This window comes from Oncorhynchus gorbuscha, linkage group LG07, assembly GCF_021184085.1.
Source record: "Oncorhynchus gorbuscha isolate QuinsamMale2020 ecotype Even-year linkage group LG07, OgorEven_v1.0, whole genome shotgun sequence".
Classification (NCBI taxonomy): domain Eukaryota; kingdom Metazoa; phylum Chordata; class Actinopteri; order Salmoniformes; family Salmonidae; genus Oncorhynchus; species Oncorhynchus gorbuscha.
Genome location: NC_060179.1, coordinates 72,563,188 through 72,582,193, shown reverse-complemented (window position 1 = coordinate 72,582,193; position 19,006 = coordinate 72,563,188). Strand labels below are relative to the sequence as shown.

At 42.8% G+C, this 19,006-nt stretch overlaps 1 protein-coding gene across 1 annotated transcript in view; it reads right to left on the bottom strand.

Moving 5' to 3' along the window:
• Positions 1-10,088, bottom strand: part of thbs2a (thrombospondin 2a) — a 48,129-nt gene extending 38,041 nt beyond the window's left edge. The window contains 5 exon segments of the mRNA XM_046357419.1: positions 7,086-7,170; positions 7,909-7,958; positions 7,961-8,467; positions 9,004-9,075; positions 10,024-10,088. Of these exon segments, the coding sequence (XP_046213375.1) occupies positions 7,086-7,170; positions 7,909-7,958; positions 7,961-8,467; positions 9,004-9,075; positions 10,024-10,045 (736 nt within the window). The 5' untranslated portion in view covers positions 10,046-10,088.
• Positions 10,089-19,006: the final 8,918 nt, after the last annotated feature.

Here is a 19,006-nt window from a genome sequence, read left to right as displayed (position 1 = left end):
TTTGGTCTCGCCAATGCGCCAGCTGTTTTTCAGGCATTAGTTAATGATGTTCTGAGAGACATGCTGAACATTTTTGTTTTTGTCTATCTTGACGATATCCTGATTTTTTCTCCGTCACTCGAGATTCATGTTCAGCACGTTCGACGTGTTCTACAGCGCCTTTTAGAGAATTGTCTCTACGTAAAGGCTGAGAAGTGCTCTTTTCATGTCTCCTCCGTTACTTTTCTCGGTTCCGTTATTTCCGCTGAAGGCATTCAGATGGATTCCGCTAAGGTCCAAGCTGTCAGTGATTGGCCCGTTCCAAGGTCACGTGTCGAGTTGCAGCGCTTTTTAGGTTTCGCTAATTTCTATCGGCGTTTCATTCGTAATTTCGGTCAAGTTGCTGCCCCTCTCACAGCTCTTACTTCTGTCAAGACGTGTTTTAAGTGGTCCGGTTCCGCCCAGGGAGCTTTTGATCTTCTAAAAGAACGTTTTACGTCCGCTCCTATCCTCGTTACTCCTGACGTCACTAGACAATTCATTGTCGAGGTTGACGCTTCAGAGGTAGGCGTGGGAGCCATTCTATCCCAGCGCTTCCAGTCTGACGATAAGGTTCATCCTTGCGCTTATTTTTCTCATCGCCTGTCGCCATCTGAGCGCAACTATGATGTGGGTAACCGTGAACTGCTCGCCATCCGCTTAGCCCTAGGCGAATGGCGACAGTGGTTGGAGGGGCGACCGTTCCTTTTGTCGTTTGGACAGACCATAAGAACCTTGAGTACATCCGTTCTGCCAAACGACTTAATGCCCGTCAAGCTCGTTGGGCGTTGTTTTTCGCTCGTTTCGAGTTTGTGATTTCTTACCGTCCGGGTAGCAAGAACACCAAGCCTGATGCCTTATCCCGTCTGTTTAGTTCTTCTGTGGCTTCTACTGATCTCGAGGGGATTCTTCCTTATGGGCGTGTTGTCGGGTTGACAGTCTGGGGAATTGAAAGACAGGTTAAGCAAGCACTCACGCACACTGCGTCGCCGCGCGCTTGTCCTAGTAACCTCCTTTTCGTTCCTGTTTCCACTCGTCTGGCTGTTCTTCAGTGGGCTCACTCTGCCAAGTTAGCTGGTCATCCCGGTGTTCGAGGCACTCTTGCGTCTATTCGCCAGCGCTTTTGGTGGCCGACTCAGGAGCGTGACACGCGCCGTTTCGTGGCTGCGTGTTCAGACTGCGCGCAGAAGAAGTCTGGTAATTTTTTTCTGCTTCTGCTCCTGGTCTTGCTGGGTCTCAGTCTGTTCCCTGCCATCGCATCTCTCCTGTTCTTGTTCCTGCCCTTGCTGTGTCTCAGTCTGTCCCTAGTTCTCATTTTTTTTTTAGAGTAGTACCCTAGTTTCCCTTTTTATCGTTTTTCGTTACGGTCCTGAGGAGAGGAGTTGGGTTCTTTCTCGGGACGTGCTGGACCGTTTGATCTATGATTTCCTCCGTTGCCGCCAGTGTTCCTCCTCGAGAGCGCCAGGAGGCGCTCGGTGAGTGGGGGGTACTGTCATGTTTTGTCTTATATCATCTTGTCATTTTGCTTTTCCTTCTGTTCGTTTCCCCCTGCTGGTCTTATTAGGTTCGTTCCCTTTTTCTATCCCTCTCTCTCCCCCTCCCTCTCTCTCCTCTCTCTATCGTTCCGTTCCTGCTCCCAGCTGTTCCTATTCCCCTAATCATCATTTAGTCTTCCCACACCTGTTCCCGATCCTTTCCCCTGATTAGAGTCCCTATTTATTCCTTTGTGTTCCGCTCCTGTCCCGTCGGTTCCTTGTTTTGTATTCACCATGCTGTGATTGTGTTTCGCCCTGTCCTGTCGTGTTTTTTGCCTTCATCAGATGCTGCGTGTGAGCAGGTGTCTCTGTCTACTACGGCCTGCGCCTACCCGAAGCGACCTGCAGTCTGTGGCCGCTTCTCTTGTTATTCCCCTCTACAGACTAGAGGATTTCTGTTACTCCCTGTTTGGATTTGAATAAACTCTGTTTCTGTTAAGTCGCTTTTGGGTCCTCTATCACCTGCATGACAAATACTTATTTTCCACCATAATTTGCAAGTAAATTCATAAAAAATCCTACAATGTGATTTTTTGGATTTTTTCCCCCTCATTTTGTCTGTCATAGTTGAAGTGTACCTATGATAAAAATTACAGGCCTACCTCATCATTTTAAGTGGGAGAACTTGCACAATTGGTGGCTGACTAAAGACTTTTCTGCCCCACTGTATACTGTACATATGAAGTGGGTAAAACAGTATGTAAACATTATTAAAGTGATCAATGTTCAATGACTATGTACATAGGACAACATTCTCTAAGGTGCAGGATAAAGTACCAGGTGTTAGCCAGCTAGAACAGTGACTAAGGTTCAGGGCAGGGTACTGTGCAGAGGCAGGCTAGTGGTGACTATTTAACAGTCTGATGGCCTGGAGATGGAAGCTGTTTTTACAGTCTCTCTGTCCAAGCTTTGATGCACCTATACTGTCTCCACGTTCTAGATGGTCGTGGGGTGAACGGGCCGCGGGGTGAACGGGTTGTGGGGTGAACGGGCCGTGGCCCGGGTGGCTGATGATCTTCTGTCAACTATACCATCAGACAGCACACAGAAACTGAGGAGGGCAGGCTGGGATGGAGGGGTTTAAAAGCACATAAAAAAAGTTCTAAGAGAACTCAAAATGTGTCTGCTCACAACTTGATTAGAAAAGCAGCTTTGTGTCATAATGTTTCTTTACCCCAGAGATGAGAGGGAGGGCACTTAGTAGAGTTCTCATAAGTAAAGCACACTGTTTTGTTTCATCATCCACTTCCATTTTATTTTTAACATGTGTCCTCAGCCCACCTAGGGCCAATAGGGGTCTGGTACAAAGTAGTGCACTATATAGTGAAGAGGGTGCCATTTGGGACACAGCCCCAGTGGGCCTTAATGGTGGGAGTCGGAGATAGAGATGGATTTTTGCAAAAAGCCCAAGCTAGGAAATAGTTTCACATTGACGCTCTCAGAGTGAATCACAGAGACGTTCTGCTGCGGGGCGCCAGGGCCCGATGGGTGGTTGTTTGTTTTATAAACGGAGCAGAGCTCAGCTGTGGTTTGATGGGGTGGGATGAGCAGGCTGGGCTGGCAGACAGCTGGGCCTGCATCAAGTCTTCCTTTGGAAGAGAATGGTCTTGGCTCTGTCTCACTAGTCCAACACAGACCTGTGCTTAAATGTTTTTTTTTTTTCTTTCAAATACTTTGAGCGTTTGTTTGATTGAGCCTGCCTGGAGAAGAAGCATCCAGCTGCAGATTATGCTTGCTGAGGCCACCTGGTCTGCAAATATCAAAGCGCATGCGCATGTAGCACAGATGATATTCTACATCTCCGTTGGTATGTGCGCATGCAGTGCTCTAATGCCCTGGACTAGAGCTATAATCTGTCACTACCTCTAGTCCAGGGCATAGCTAGTAACTGAGAGAGAGAGAGAGAGAGAGAGAGAGAGAGAGAGAGAGAGAGAGAGAGAGAGAGAGAGAGAGAGAGAGAGAGAGAGAGAGAGAGAGAGAGAGAGAGAGAGAGAGAGAGAGAGAGAGAGAGAGAGAGATTGGCTTTTGACAGGAAGGGAAGTGTCTGTTTATCCATCAGTCTCACTCCTCCTGGGGGGCTGTTAGTGTGTGTGTGTGTGTGTGTGTGTGTGTGTGTGTGTGTGTGTGTGTGTGTGTGTGTGTGTGTGTGTGTGTGTGTGTGTGTGTGTGTGTGTGTGTGTGTGTGTGTGTGTGTGTGTGTGTGTGTGTGTGTGTGTGTGTGTGTGTGTGTGTGTGTGTGTGTGTGTGTGTGTGTGTGTGTGTGTGTGTGTGTGTGATGAATTGACCAAAATGACCATAGGAATTGGCAGGACAGCAAAAACAGATGTGGGACCAGGCCGGGTTTTTCCCCTCTACTTGTTGGATGCTTTGTGTTTGTATCATAGCGAAGATAATGCTTTTGTTATACCCATTGCCTCAACAGTCCCTACAGTTTACAATCACTAAGCAATACTTAGTTATTCTATGATCCACATTGTCTCACCCATAATCCTGTGGTTCTCATGGATCCCAGAGGTCTCACTTCAAGTGTTTGACAGACTATTACCTGGTCTACAACATGATAAACTGTCCACAGATATAACATACATCTGTTTAATAGTATATTGTACTGCTTTTTATTTATTTAAACTCTGATAAATGCATAAGAAAATGACAGATAGAACATCAGATAGATTAGTGGCCCCAGAGCAGAGTCTCAGACTGGGGTTCCTGGTGAGGAAAGGCCTGAGGAACGCAGTGTGTCCAGCCAAGTGTGTTTGTGTGTGTGTGTGTATCTATATGTGTGTGCATGTGTGTGCGTGCCAGGTGTAGAAGTTGAGCAGAGATTAATGGGTGGTTAGGGACTCTAAATCAGGCTAGGTCCCAGTCACGCTGGCCCCGTTTAACCACAATAATCTCCCAAGTTATTATTCTACCTTTATTTCAACAAGGAACACAGACTGAGACCAAGGTCTATTTTACAGCTGGGCCCTGCATATACATGTTAACACATACAGTTTATGTACAATGATTAAGAAACTACAGAAGACAAACAAAACAGTCACAGATAACAGTGTTACTATTCCGAAGAATAGTAAACAAACAAGAATATGACCAACTGGGACATTTTGTTTGTCCCCACGATGTCAAATGCTATTACTATGGGGTTTAGGGTTAAGGTTAGAATTAGATTTACGTTAAGGGTTAGGGTTAGGAGCAAAGGTTAGGTTTAGGTTTGGTTTTTGGGTTAAGGTAAGAGTACAGGTTAGGGTTTATTGTTAGGGGTTAGGGAAAATAGGATTTTGAATAGGACTGAATTGTGTGTCCCCACAAGGTTAACTGTACAAGACTATGTGTGTGTGTGTGTGAATGTTTGTGTGTGCGTGACTTTAGGACATATCTGATGAGATATTCTGGTTGGTTCACAACTCCTTTTTCCTCCTCTTTCAATTCTTTCTTCTCCTCTTTTTGACTGAGATAGAGGGGAAGAAACACAATATTTCAACTGCTTCTCATTAACTGTACAACGTGGCAGTTTTGTATGACTATGAATCGTGTGATTGTATGAGTGACTTTTGAGCTAGCGTTAGAGATATCTGATGCCAGGGTAAGACCTTGGCTGGTAGGAGCATCTAGACTTTTTCCAGTGACTCAATGGGAAGTCTTGGTGACATAACATAAAATGTGCTCACTCAGGTAGAATTGAATGGTACTTGTGTCAACAATGGAGCTACAAGCACACAAATTCTGGCACGCACGCACGCACGCACGCGAGCACACACACCCTGGGGTTTCTGGATCTTCTCAAAAGCCCCTACTGAGGATTACAGGGCCCCACGCCCAGTGTGAACAAAAGAAGCAGAGAGGCTACTACCCCATCAGCCAATTCATGACCTCACTATGTGTGTGTGTGTGTGTGTGTGTGTGTGTGTGTGTGTGTGTGTGTGTGTGTGTGTGTGTGTGTGTGTGTGTGTGTGTGTGTGTGTGTGTGTGTGTGTGTGTGTGTGTGTGTGTGTGTGTGTGTGTGTGTGTGTGTGTGTGTGTGTGTGTGTGTGTGTGTGTGTGTGTGTGTGTATGTGTGTGTGTGTGTGCAGGGCAAAGCGGTGGTGACTCCCTTAATTCCCTCCAGCATAGCATTTTACTTTCTCTATTTTTCTTCCCCAGGCATTTATTCCACTGCCAATGGAAATAAATGTAAGCATCTGTACAGTATCTCCTTTTGTGTTGATGACCGCAGCACGCACGCACACACACACACACACACACACACACACACACACACACACACACACACACACACACACACACACACACACACACACACACACACACACACACACACACACACACACACACACACACACACACACACACACACACACACACTTGTTGACCTCACGCAACCACACTGACACAGCTGTTTCCGCTAACATGATGTAATACTGTCAGAAATCTCTACATATCAGATCTACAAGCTTTCTGTGACCCACTAAAACTAAAGATCGAAGAAAAAAAAGTGATGGAATAGCGGAACCAGACACAATGGAAATATAGAAGAACTCCATCTTTTTAAGTGGTTGGAGTCTGCTGTGGAAATGTGTTACGGTTTTATCTAAATGAAACGCAGAAGACCAAAGCTATAAGAGGTTGCATGTGACTGTGGCTGCAATCTGAAATGGCACCCTAATGTTGTGCACTATAGGGAATAGGGTGCCATTTGGGATGGAACCTATGAGGCAGAAGGATGGATCGTTCAGTCACATCTGCGTTGGATGGAGCTTTAATAGGGAGTTTAAAGGAGGTCAGAGCAGGTCAGGAAGGACGAGTTAAAGTCGGATCATCAGAATATTCAAAGCATGAAAACAATACCACAGATACACACAAAGGGCTAGCTTCAGTCAGTTCAGATCTGTTTGTGCTGTCTTGTCCATTTATATGGTCAATGTTGTGACAAACTTGGGATGACAAAGTTTGCTGTACAGCACAAACCGGTTTGGGAAAAGGTTACTAAGGCTGCGTTTACACAGGCACCCCAATTCTGATATTTTTTAGACTAATTGGTCATTCGACCAATCAGATCAGCTCTTTTGGCCATCGTTGTGTTCTGGATTTGCAGAAGTATCTGTTCGAGCACGGGCGCGATCACAGAGAGTAAATGGTCGAAGCGGATGTAGTGGGGTAGTCTGTGTCTCAGCCGCAGAATTGCTTGGCGCCCAGAGTTTTGCGTGTGATACCGCTAATATCAGAATTGGGCTTTCTGTGTAAACACAGCCTGAATGATAATTGCTGTAACACAATACGGTCTTCCAGATGATGTCCTTGAAATAAATATCCATATCACCCCAATTGGTAGAATTCAGTCTATTCAAACTACAGCGGCATGTTCTTAGGGCACGCATTGGAAAACATTTAAAACTTTTTGCAATGGCAAACAAAAATGAGCCTTTCTCATTGGACAAGTCCAGGTAGTCCCTCCCTGTTTGAAACTTTTTTCCCTTAATTTGGTGCTTAATGAACACAACCAGTACAGTAAAGTTAGCCAAAAACCCTTACCAGCCTTAGTAACTTCACAGCCTTTGTTCCTCAGAACATCATCCACGGATGTGTCGAACATGAAGCGAACATTCTGCAGTAAGCCCTGTTTGACAAGACAAGAGACTGATCAATGACTACTTGGACAGTTGTGTGTCACATTGGACTAGCAGTTCGGAACAACTAATTTGGTATTCGCTTACCTTGAGCTACTATGTCAAGGTAAATTAATACCGAATGAGTTATTCTTAACGGTTAACATTAGACTCATTCTCATGACTCAAGGGGATAGACCTGAAATGGAATCCATTTCCCTATATTTAGTGCACTACTTTTCTCGACCCCAAAAAATATTGCCATTTTGGATGCACTTCATGCCATATTTCCAGTAGGTCCTTGTTGAACCCTTGAACCCTCCTCGAAGGGAGGGCCATTGGCTTCTACATGGTCTGGAGTCATGTAGCGTGAAGTGACAGGCTCAGTAAAACCATAAAGGCCCGTTTGGTCTGTCAATAAGAATATTCTCTCATAATTACATGGCTCACTTCTTTGTAATGCTATATGGTTGATTAACTTCTTAAACCTTTATAATGACTAATACTAAGAGTAGGTTAGGACTTTTGGGCATGGGGTAGTAGGGTTTTTATTTTTAACAAAGGCACACCCTGCGGAAGACCACACAAGTAATAAAGTGCAGAAGGAAAATGGACATTTCTCCCTTATAAAAATACAGTCTAAAAGAACAGTCTACATTCATTTTTTTTTTACTACTGGGAACAACTGGGAACCAAGCTTGAGTTGAATAGCATAATATAGTGGTCTATTCTACAGGAGAAATTCTTACCCTGAAATGGTTTTCGCGGATGGATCCCTTGGCGACGAACATTCGGCTCCCTCCGCCTGCAGGTGCTCGTAGAAAGGCTCATCCAAGATGAAGCTGTCGATGAGACTGCAGCCCACAAACAGATTGGCGTTTTCGCCATGAACATGAAGTGTGATATTCTTCCACTGCGAGTCGGACAGGTCAACATCCTCGAAGGAGACAACATTTTGAGAGCCGTCCACCCAGTAGACAAGGTCCAGCGTGTTGGCGCGACCGTTGGAGACGATTTCAAACTGCCGTTGGCCGTTGGCGCCTTCCAATGCGATGAGGGTTCCCCGCGAGCCACGGTCCTGGCGCATGCTGGCCACGAACACGAAGCCCTCGTTGTTCTGGATTTGCAGAAGCATCTGTTTGAGCACGGGCGCGCTCACTGAGGGCAAATGGTCGAAGCGGATGAAGCGGTAAGCAGGGTTGTCCGTGTCTTGGCCACGGAATTGCTTGGCGCCCAGAGTCTTGCGTGTGATACCGCTAATATCAAACAGGTCAAACGTTGTGTCGTCATCCATTGTGACCTCACCATCTTCCATGAGTCATACAGGGGATAGGTAAGGAGATGAGAACGTGTACAGCCAATTAGCTTGATGAAACAGCATGGCATTCTTTACGAAAATCTGATCAACTGATTTTAACGAGGTCTATAACAGAGCTCTCCAACCCTGTTCCTGGGGAGCAACCCTCCTGTAGGTTTTCATTCCAACCCCAGTTGCAACTAACAGCATTTAGCTTATCAACCAGCAAATTATTAGAATCAGGTGTGCTAGATTAGAGTTGTAACTAAAAAACCTACAGCACAGTACCACTCCAAGAACAGAGCAGTGTTGGAGAGCCCTGGCTATTACCTAACTTGGTATGCTTTTATTCACAAGCAAAAGTGACAGCATCATATTCACTCATGCTTATTATTATTATTATTTTATTTCTAGTTACACTAAAACCTACAGCATCTGCGAAAGCCACACAAACATCACACTTATTCATCAATACAAATGTAATTGAATAGTGGATAGAATAATGATGATGATAAGGCGAATAAACTTTATGCATAAGTAGATTTACCTTGAGGTAGCGCTGAGGAGCAAAGTAATAAAATAGGCAGCAAGTTGAGACTTCTCCTGAGTATCATATCTCCTTCAAAACACAAGAGACACAAAAGCTGATTATCATCAAAGGCACATTGTAAGTTGTTAACTTTATCACTATTGTAATGACAATGTAATAAGTAAAGTAAAGTTGATGAAACTTTACTTCTCATCAGTAAAGTTGACGAAACTTTACTTCACATCTCATAAATAAAGTTGTCTAGCCATTATAGGCTATCTAGTTTTTTATTTACATTCTGCTCTGCTGTCACAAAGCGACACCAAGTTCATTGCAACTGTGAATACTGAAGCTCTCGGTCATGCCATCCCATTACATGTGCATCCCCTGACGTAAAATCCGCAGACCTGCTTCAACAACAGCAACGCTGTAAAGCAGCCTTACAACTGTCTCTAAAAAGAACACAGATTTATCTAGGAAGATACACCAATTACACCAATTAAGCACCTTACAACGTGCACATATAGTATTTAGGCTATTGGAAAAAGAGAATACACTACTTCTAAAACAATTTCTTCAAATGCATAATGTTAACCAAAACGAATGAATCTAATAACAGAATATAGGTTTGCATATGAATAATTCTTTGACTAAATGATTTTGACTAGCAGTATACTTGAATGCAACAACTTACCTGGTGAAAGTGCAAAACCCCGCTTGAAAAAAATATGTTAGATATCCAATGAAAAAGGAGATAATAACAATATATATTAGTCTGATAAGTATGAATAGTAGAATGAAAACACAAAAACTGCTATAACCCGGTGCATAAAATGTAAAGTGCGCTTAGTTAACTTCACTAGATCCACATTACGCAGGGAGGACTTGAGCGATAGTGGCTTAATCACTAGTCTCCCTCCCTCTTATATACTTACTTCTCACTACGACCCTGTCAGTCACGTTTAAGTATGAAATGTTAGGAACCGTTGCTGAGGCGGAACTACATAATTCCTTTCTGATAGCGTAATTTGCTCGTACCTGTTAGAGCGGCAGTTACCATCCACCCGTGACCCCCTCCCTCGCGCTCTCTCGTGCCCCAATCCCACTTCTCTATCAAGCCCACTTCATTAGCAAAATCAGAACGGAATTCGGTTTCGGGGAGGAGTTATTGATAGAGAGAAAGTTATGGCGAGGTGGGATGTTAGGCTTTTAGTTTTGGGAGTGCAAAGCGCTTGGTTGCGAGGACTGTACGAAGCACACACTACCCATGTTTTTCTGTGGATTCGCACAGGATGCTGAAAGATTGATGCTTTGTTACGCATCATATGTAGCTGTAAATGAACACAAAATACCCTCTCTAGTCTTTGCAGTCCAGCGTTTTCAAGACGTTCCCAAAACCTTTACGCACACGTTTTTCTTTTGGTTTAATTAATAACTTTTGTCAAGGCAAGCACATACAACATTTAGACATTTATAGTCTGTTTACATATATTTTAGAGGCTATTTATAGGCTACAGAAAATTGGTATTAAACCCTTATAAAGTGTAGGCTATTTATAATTATATGACAATAGGTTGACAATAATTCTATAACATAATTTCTGATATACCACATGCCTCACTTTTAAAATCAGTGTTCGTAAATTCACCCTGGTAGGCCTAATCTACTGCAATATCAGAGCACTCTGATTTGACAGTGAAGAGCACAGAATAATTAAATAATTTATGAACTTCCCTAAACTTGGTTGTTATGACAGTTGTAAGTAGGCCTAAACATTGGCTAAAAAAGTATCAATTGTTGCCATAACACATTTACAGGTACATTCACTAACTCTCTTGATAACACGAAAACACTCTAACCAGCTCTGCTAGGGCGAGCAAAATGTTCAGAGTGGGGTGTTCTCTAATTTGTGTCTGGAAGTAGCTATAGCTAGCAAGCTAGCCAAATTTAGCCAGTTAGTTTGGGTGGTTGGTTGCCATTGTGAGGTCAGAACGGTCAGATCAACCCTACAACAACGCTCTGAATTTATAAATCCCCCGTGTGCACTCTGAGCGCACTCTGTTACGCCAGAGTGAATATACAAACACACCCGTAATGTTAAAGCCAGACTAAGTAAGTCTCATTTACTTGATTTGTATTTAAGAAATATCAAAATGTCGGGGCAACAAAACAAACCCAGGCAAGACATTATGTAAACAAACTCAGTCAAGATATTATGTAAACAAACCCAGGCAATAAGCTCTATCTAAACTCCCATTTACACTGACACTTAAAATTAGTGCTAAATTAGGGTCAAATTCGAGCTGGCTCGAATGAAATTCTCAAAAATTGAGCTGGATCGAGGGAATCCCAGGCCAACTGGGATTCACAACTGGTGCCAGCTCGATTAGAATTTGGGCTGATGACGTCGTTGCTATCCAACCACTGATGGAGGCTGACACCACAGCTAGCCTGTTGCTTTTTGCTTTTAGCTAGCACATGGACAAGCAATACTGCTGTAGTCAAACATGACACAAATTACCGCCATATCTGGATCCTTCATTTATTTTTGCACTACACAAACTTTTATGAGAACAGTCAACCCCTGAATGCTAAGTAGCTACCCAAAGTTAGCTTGCAAATCAGAGTTGAAACAAGCTAGCTAGCTAGCTAACATGAGCTAGCAGGAATTTTAGCTGGCCAGGTCGCATTGAAAGCTAGGTAGCTACATCATATCAAACCTGTTGTTTGGTTTGCTTGGTTAGCTAGCTAGCTAATAGCTATTACCATGGCAAGAAAGGTAGGAATTTAGCTAGCTAGCCTGTTATACTAGCAATTATGCTAACTAACAGATTAGTTAGCTAGCTAACATTAGCAAATACATGGCTGACACTGGCGGGAGTATGGGTAACGAATTAAATTCTTCAACATCTTGCTAGTTAGCAACATCATCGAAGACAGCTGCACAGTCAGATATTGGCTACCTAGCAACATGACATAATTTATCATTTCTGGAGGTAGTGGAAATGCAATTTGAGCTAGCCCACCAAGGCTAGCCTAACCTGGGTTGACATTAAAGTGCCAATGGAAACGTGGCTTAAGAGTTCTCAAAGTGGCCGCTGGGCTGGCCACCCTTCGATCAGTATCAGTCCACTGGAATACCGGACATACTTTCTCTGGGGGCCCATGCGCTTGTCTGATATTGATGTCTATTTTTTATTTATTAAATTAAATCATTTTGACAGTACTTCCAAAAAGTCATTCATAATCCTTTTTAATTTCCACATAGGAAGCTAAGTATTTTTTTATTGGACTTCAAGAATGTGACTGATCAAAGTGCCTATAATAATTGAACTGATTGAAAGTAAAGGGATATCGGTGAACAAATGCCATGGTCAAGGCTACAATGGTGCCAGTTCAATGAGTGGAGGTTACTCAGATGTTCAAAGCGCATATCATACCGAGAGCCTAATGCTTCTTATGTAGTTCTTTATGAATTTTAGTTTAGAAAACAATCTTTCTGCAGAAGCTGTCACCCCTGCTCCCACTCTCCCTCTCTGACGCTCGAGGGTGCCAGGCTGCCCTACATTACGCACACCTGTCACCGTCATTACGCGCATCAGCACTCATTGGATTCACTTGGACTCCTTCACCTTGTTGATTGCCCCATCTATATCGGTCTGTTCCTCCATTGGTTCCTCATGTCAGCATTCATTTTGTTATGTTTTCATGTCCAGATGCTGTCCTGTCCTGTTTCATATCCGTTGTTAATTAAATGTTCACTCCCTGTACTTGCTTCTCGTCTACCAGTGTCGATCCTTACAGAAGTGACAGTTACAGGGAAACTGGGCAGAAAAGGGAGTGGTGCTTCAAATACAGCAGTTAACATCTTTAATTGACCCTCTTGCTTTCTCCTTAATTGCCGGCTTCAACATGTTACGGAAAGAGATTAACTGTATAGGAAACTCTGGGACATGTCGTCTGGATACTGGACAGCCACAGATTATAATCTTGAGCGGACAACAGTTTTTGAAGGATCAAACAAAAAAAAGCAGTTTACAATTTTGTTCATACTGGTGAACCAGCATTTGAGTTGTGTGGTTTCAACATCAACAAGTGTGTGCGGCACAATGGACATATAATGCACAATGTCTCAGGAATGTTCTGTCTGGGTTGTCAATGCTTAGGATAGAAAAACAGTAGGACCTACAGGCCACGATGAAAACATTTGCACACAAAAATACAAGACGATGCAATCAGTCGCATACTGTAGCTACTATACATAGAAAAAAAGAGAGATTGGCATTAATAGGCTGGTTTTAGGCATAACTTTTTATGCCTAAAGCCAAGCACAGCTCATGTCATGCAGATTTAGTAGGCTATGCAGGACAGTTGTATACAAAAAAAAAATCTTAAAAAAAAACTATTGATTGCTGATTAGTTGAATCAGACATTTATTTTACAATCGGCAATGTTGTAATTTTCAACATTAATTATTGACCAAGTAAATACATTATTGCTGTCTAAATGGATGCCCTGTGACACCATGTACAGTATAGCTTTGTGAAATGTTAGGGTTAACATGAGAAAATGAAGACCAAATAAGCCTATACCAATACACATTTAGGCTATCCATTAGCTAAAGCAAAGCTACATGCTTCATGCCCTGGCACCACAGAAATCCTATCACCGTTTCGATAGGCAGCCACATAGACATTTCATCACCATGGACAGCGATGGTAGTCTATATATAGTTTGTGAGTGACTGTCTGGAAAATGTAACAATGATATATTTTGATTAGATAAGTACAGCTGGGAGTCTTTCTGGGTAAGTCTCTAACAGTCTGACTACACCACTCGCGTCGCGAGTGAAAATAACTAAGGCACAACCTCAACGAGCAACATCACACGAATAATCCCGCATAAACCTAAGCAGGCAACAGGGGTAATTATACGCACAGAAATGAAAGCAAATGAAACCAGGTGTGAAAGAACCAAAGACAAAACAAACGGAAAAGGAAAAATGGATCGGTGATGGCTAGTAGGCCGGCGATGCCGACTGCCGAGCACCACCCGAACAGGGAGAGGAACCACCTTTGGTGGAAGTCATGACAGTGCGTGCCAACGAGCATCTTAGTTGCCAAGGTTTAAAATATAAATCAGTTCTATTTCTGACGCAGATCGCGCTGCAAGTCCTGCCTCTCCCATCTCCTCATTGGTTTATAGAACCAGGTACCCACGTGCAATCTCCTCATTGGTTATAGCCACGTGGGTGACTGAAAGATGAATGAGGTCAGTGGCGGTAATGCACCTAATTTATGAAAGTTGCCAATCGCAATATAAAGTCAAGAGAAGAAAAGTCCTGGAAGGAGGAGAGATAACTAGAAATGATTCGGTTGACGGTTTTATGTGTGGATTAATTGGCGGAGTAGAGGACCTTGTGCATTTCAGGTAAAATAACAACTCAATGTTTATATCCAAGGACAAATTAGCTAGCAACAGCAAGCTAGCTATATAGGACAAATTAGCTAGCAAGTGCAAGCTAACTAGCTAAATTTCCAGAAATGTTTAATGCTTTTCGACCTGTCCCCAAATTAATGTAATTGGTTCAGAGTTTGTTTTGATATCTTAACCTGCATGTCGTGATCACGTTTGGTGTGGGGGGACAAAATAAATGTATGCACGATGGCGCACGCGCCGGTTTGGGTTCCGTGTAAGAGCTTTGCAAACCTGGATGGTACAATATATATATTTTATTAATTCTTCAAGTTCTGTCAAGTTGGTTGTTGATCATTGCTAGGCAGCAATTTTCGAGTTTTGCCATAGATTGTCAATGCCGATTTAAGTAAACTGCAACTATGCCAAACAAACATTCAATGTCCAGTGTATAATTAGCCTTGTGTTTTAGGTTATAGGTCTGCTGAAAGGTGGATTTCTCTCCCAGTGTCTGCTGAAAAGGTTGAACCAGGTTTTTCTCTAAGTCTTCGCCTGTGTTAACTCTAGTCCTTTTCTTTGTATCCTAAAATGTCCTAGTCCTTGCTGATGACAAGCATACCCATAACATGATGCAGCCACCAACCATGCTTGAAAATATGAAGAGTGGTACTAAGTGATGTGTTGTGTTGGATTTGCCCCAAACATACGTTGGATTCAGGACAAAAAGTACATTTCTTTGCCACATTTTTTCAGTATCATTTTAGTGCCTTACTGCACACAGGATGCATGATTAGGAATATTTTTATTCTGTACATAATTCTTTCTTTTCATTCTGTCATGTAGGTTAGTATTGTGTAGGAACAACAATGTTGTTTATCCTTCCTCAGTTTTCTCCAATCACAGCCGTTTAACTCTGTAACTGGTTTAAAATCACCATTTGCCTCAAGGTGAAATCGCTGAGCTGTTTCCTTCTTCTCTGTCAACTTAGTTAGGAAGGACACCTGTGTCTTTGTAGTGAGTGGGTGAATTGATATACCATCCAAAGTGTAATTAACAGCTTCAATGTCTGCTTATTTAAATTTTTACACATCTACTAATAGGTGCCCTTCTTTGTGAGGCATTGGAAAACGTTGAATCTGTTCTTGAGATTCACTGCTCGACTGAGGGACCTTACATATAATTATATGTGTGGGGTACAGAGATGGGGTCGTCAAGATTATGTTAAACACCATTATTACACACTGAGTTAGTCCACCTTATTATCTGACTAGTTAAACACATTTTTGCTCCTGAAGTTAAGGCTTGGCATGACAAAGGGGTTGAATAGTTACTGACTCAGCCTTTTTTATACAGAACAAAAATATAAACGCAACATGCAACAATTTTACTGAGTTACATTTCATATGAGTAAATCAGTCAATTGAAATAAATTAATTGGGCCTTAATCTATAGATTTCACATGAGTGGTCAGGGGCGCAGCCATAGGTGGGCCTGGGACGGCATAGGTCCACCCACTTGGGAGTCAGGCTTAGCCAATTAGAATGAGTTTTTCCCTACAAAAGGGCTTTATTATAGAGAGAAATACTCCTCAGTTTCATCAGCTGTCCAGATGGCTGGTCTCAGACAATACCACAGGTGATGAAGCGGATATGGAGGTTCTGGGCTGGCGTGGTTACACGTGGTCTGCAGTTGTGAGGCCGGCTGGCAACAGCTCCGGTGGACATTCCTGCAGTCTGCATGTCAATTGCATGAGACATGTGTGGCATTGTGTTGTGTGACAAAACTGAACATTTTTTGAGTGGCCTTTTATTGTCCCCAACACAAGGTTGACCTGTATAACGATCATGCTGTTTAACTTGATTTAATTTGATTTGGCACTGTATCGTCCTAGTTATACGGCCTGTCATAAACCCTCAAAAGTGTTATTATATAATACAATGTCAGTAGGGCTACTTGTTGCATTTACAACTTGTCTACTGATTTCAGCCAGTACTGTACTGTACTGTATGACTGTGGATTGACTGCATTGCTTGAATGGAATGTTAGTATATTCGCTGATAATTTGAGAAACATTTATGGAATCCTTCCTCTAAAACTGGCTCGCTAGCTAGCAAACAAGAATGACTGTCTCCGGTCTGGAAAGGATAGTTCGCTCCTAGCTTCTACTCCCCTCTACAGTGACAGAAAGGAATGGCTTGTATATTCCACCAATTATACCTTCCTTCCTGGGGTTTCCGCTGGCTGGTGGAGATGGGTTATAGAGTTAAACAACGCGCCGCGTTTATTGAAGATAGATTTGGATACGTCCTGTCCTATTTTGACAGGAACAAAACGCAGGGAATAGAATAGAACGAAAATGTATTTTCTTATTGACATAAATTGTAAATAACTAAAAAGATTGCCCAAGTATGTCAGTCTTATTCCTGATATTGAAGTGATGGTTTCAAGTTTATAGCATTTAAGTTCATAGGCACATTAGTCCAATCCAAGGATATGAATCCAGACAATCTTTGGCTGCCGCCGTTTCCACACACTATTACCAGTAAAAACGTATTGATTGATGCCGGTGCAGTTGTCAAAGTGAATGTTAGTCCGTTCCTCCAGACAGAGCTGGTGTAACTGAGTCAGGTTAGTAGGCCTCCTTGCTCGCACACGCTTTTTCAGTTCTGCCCACACATTTTCTATAGTATTGAGGTCAGGGCTTTGTGATGGCCACTCCAATACCTTGACTTTGTTGTCCTTAAGCCATTTTACCACAACTTTGGAAGTATGCTTGGGGTCATTGTCCATTTGGAAGACCCATTTGCGACCTTGCTTTAACTTCTTGACTGATGTCTTGAGATGTTGCTTCAATATATCGACATAATTTTCCTGCCTCATTAAGCCATCTATTTTGTGAAGTGCACCAGTCCCTCCTTCAGCAAAGCACCCCCACAACATGATGCTGCCACTCCCATGCTTCCCGGATGGGATGGTGTTCTTCGGCTTGCAAGCCTCCCCCTTTTCCTCCAAACATAACGATGGTCATTATGACCAAACAGTTCTATTGTTGTTTCATCAGACCAGAGGATATATCTACAAAAAGTACGATCTTTGTCCCCATGTGCAATTGCAAACCGTAGTCTGGCTTTTTTATGGCGGTTTTGGAGCAGTGGATTCTTCCTTGCTCAGCGGCCTTTCAGGTCATGTCAATATATAGGACTTGCTTTACTGTGGATATAGATACTTTTGTACCTGTTTCCTCCAGCATCTTCACAAGGTCCTTTGCTGTTGTTCTGGGATTGATTTGCACTTTTCGCACCAAAGCACGTTCGTCTCTAGGAGACAGAACTCGTCTCCTTCCTGAGCAGTATGACGGCTGCGTGGTCCCATGATGTTTATACTTGCGTATTATTGGTTGTACAGATGAACGTGGTACCTTCAGGTGTTTGGAAATTGCTCCCAAGGATGAACCAGACTTTTGGAGGTCTACAATTTATTTTCTGGGGTCTTGGCTGATTTCTTTAGATTTTCCCATGATGTCAAGCAAAGAGGCACTGAGTTTGAAGGTAGGCCTTGAAATATATCCACAGGTACACCTCCAATTGACTCAAATTATGTCAATTAGCCTATCAGAAGCTTCTAAAGCCATTACATACTTTTAGGGAATTTTCCAAGCTGTTTAAAGGTACAGTTGACTTAGCGTATGTAAACTTCTGACCCACTTGAATTGTGATACAGTGAATTAGAAGTGAAATAATCTGTCTGTAAACAATTGTTGGAAAAATGACTTGTGTCATGCACAAAGTAGATGTCCTAACTGACTTTCCAAAACTATAGTTTGTTTACAAGAAATGTGTGGAGTGGTTGAAAAACAAGTTTTAATGACCTCAAGCTAAGTGTATGTAAACTTCTGACTTCAACTGTATGTCACAAACTGACGGCAGGGCAGCACAAAGAATTGTCTCCATTGCAGATGTGTTCATACTATTATACTGGTGTCATAAAGATAATAACTACATCAAAGAGAGAAAGTCATGAATCGTAACAGTTGCCCGGTGGTGGTTTTCATCTTTTACCCTAGTTACTTGAATTGAAACAACTCCCATTGGCACAGCCAATTAACATCTGGAGTCCACCAATCACATGTCTTTTAAGTGGACTGCAGAGATCCACATTTTAAAGTGGGAAACAGAGGAACTGTGATCTGAGCAAACATCTCATCAGCAGTCTTTGTCTCTCACTCCCCTCTCGCTTTCTGTCACTCAGTCTCTTTCTTTTTGTGTTTTTAACAGGAACTGGGTTCGTGTGACACCAGAGGAAATTCCACAACAGGGAACGCTGGGAATTCGTGCTGACTTCAAGGTAGTACATGTCACTCTCTCTCTCTCTCTCTCTCTCTCTCTCTCTCTCTCTCTCTCTCTCTCTCTCTCTCTCTCTCTCTCTCTCTCTCTCTCTCTCTCTCTCTCTCTCTCTCTCTCTAATAGCCTGGTTAAACCAGACTGAACATGGAGTCCACCATTGTTTCACTCGTTCAGTCTGGTGTAACCAGGCTATTAGAGAGAGAGTGCCATGTGAAGACACAACATGTGTGCATATTTTGGTAAACTCATCATCATGCAAGTAT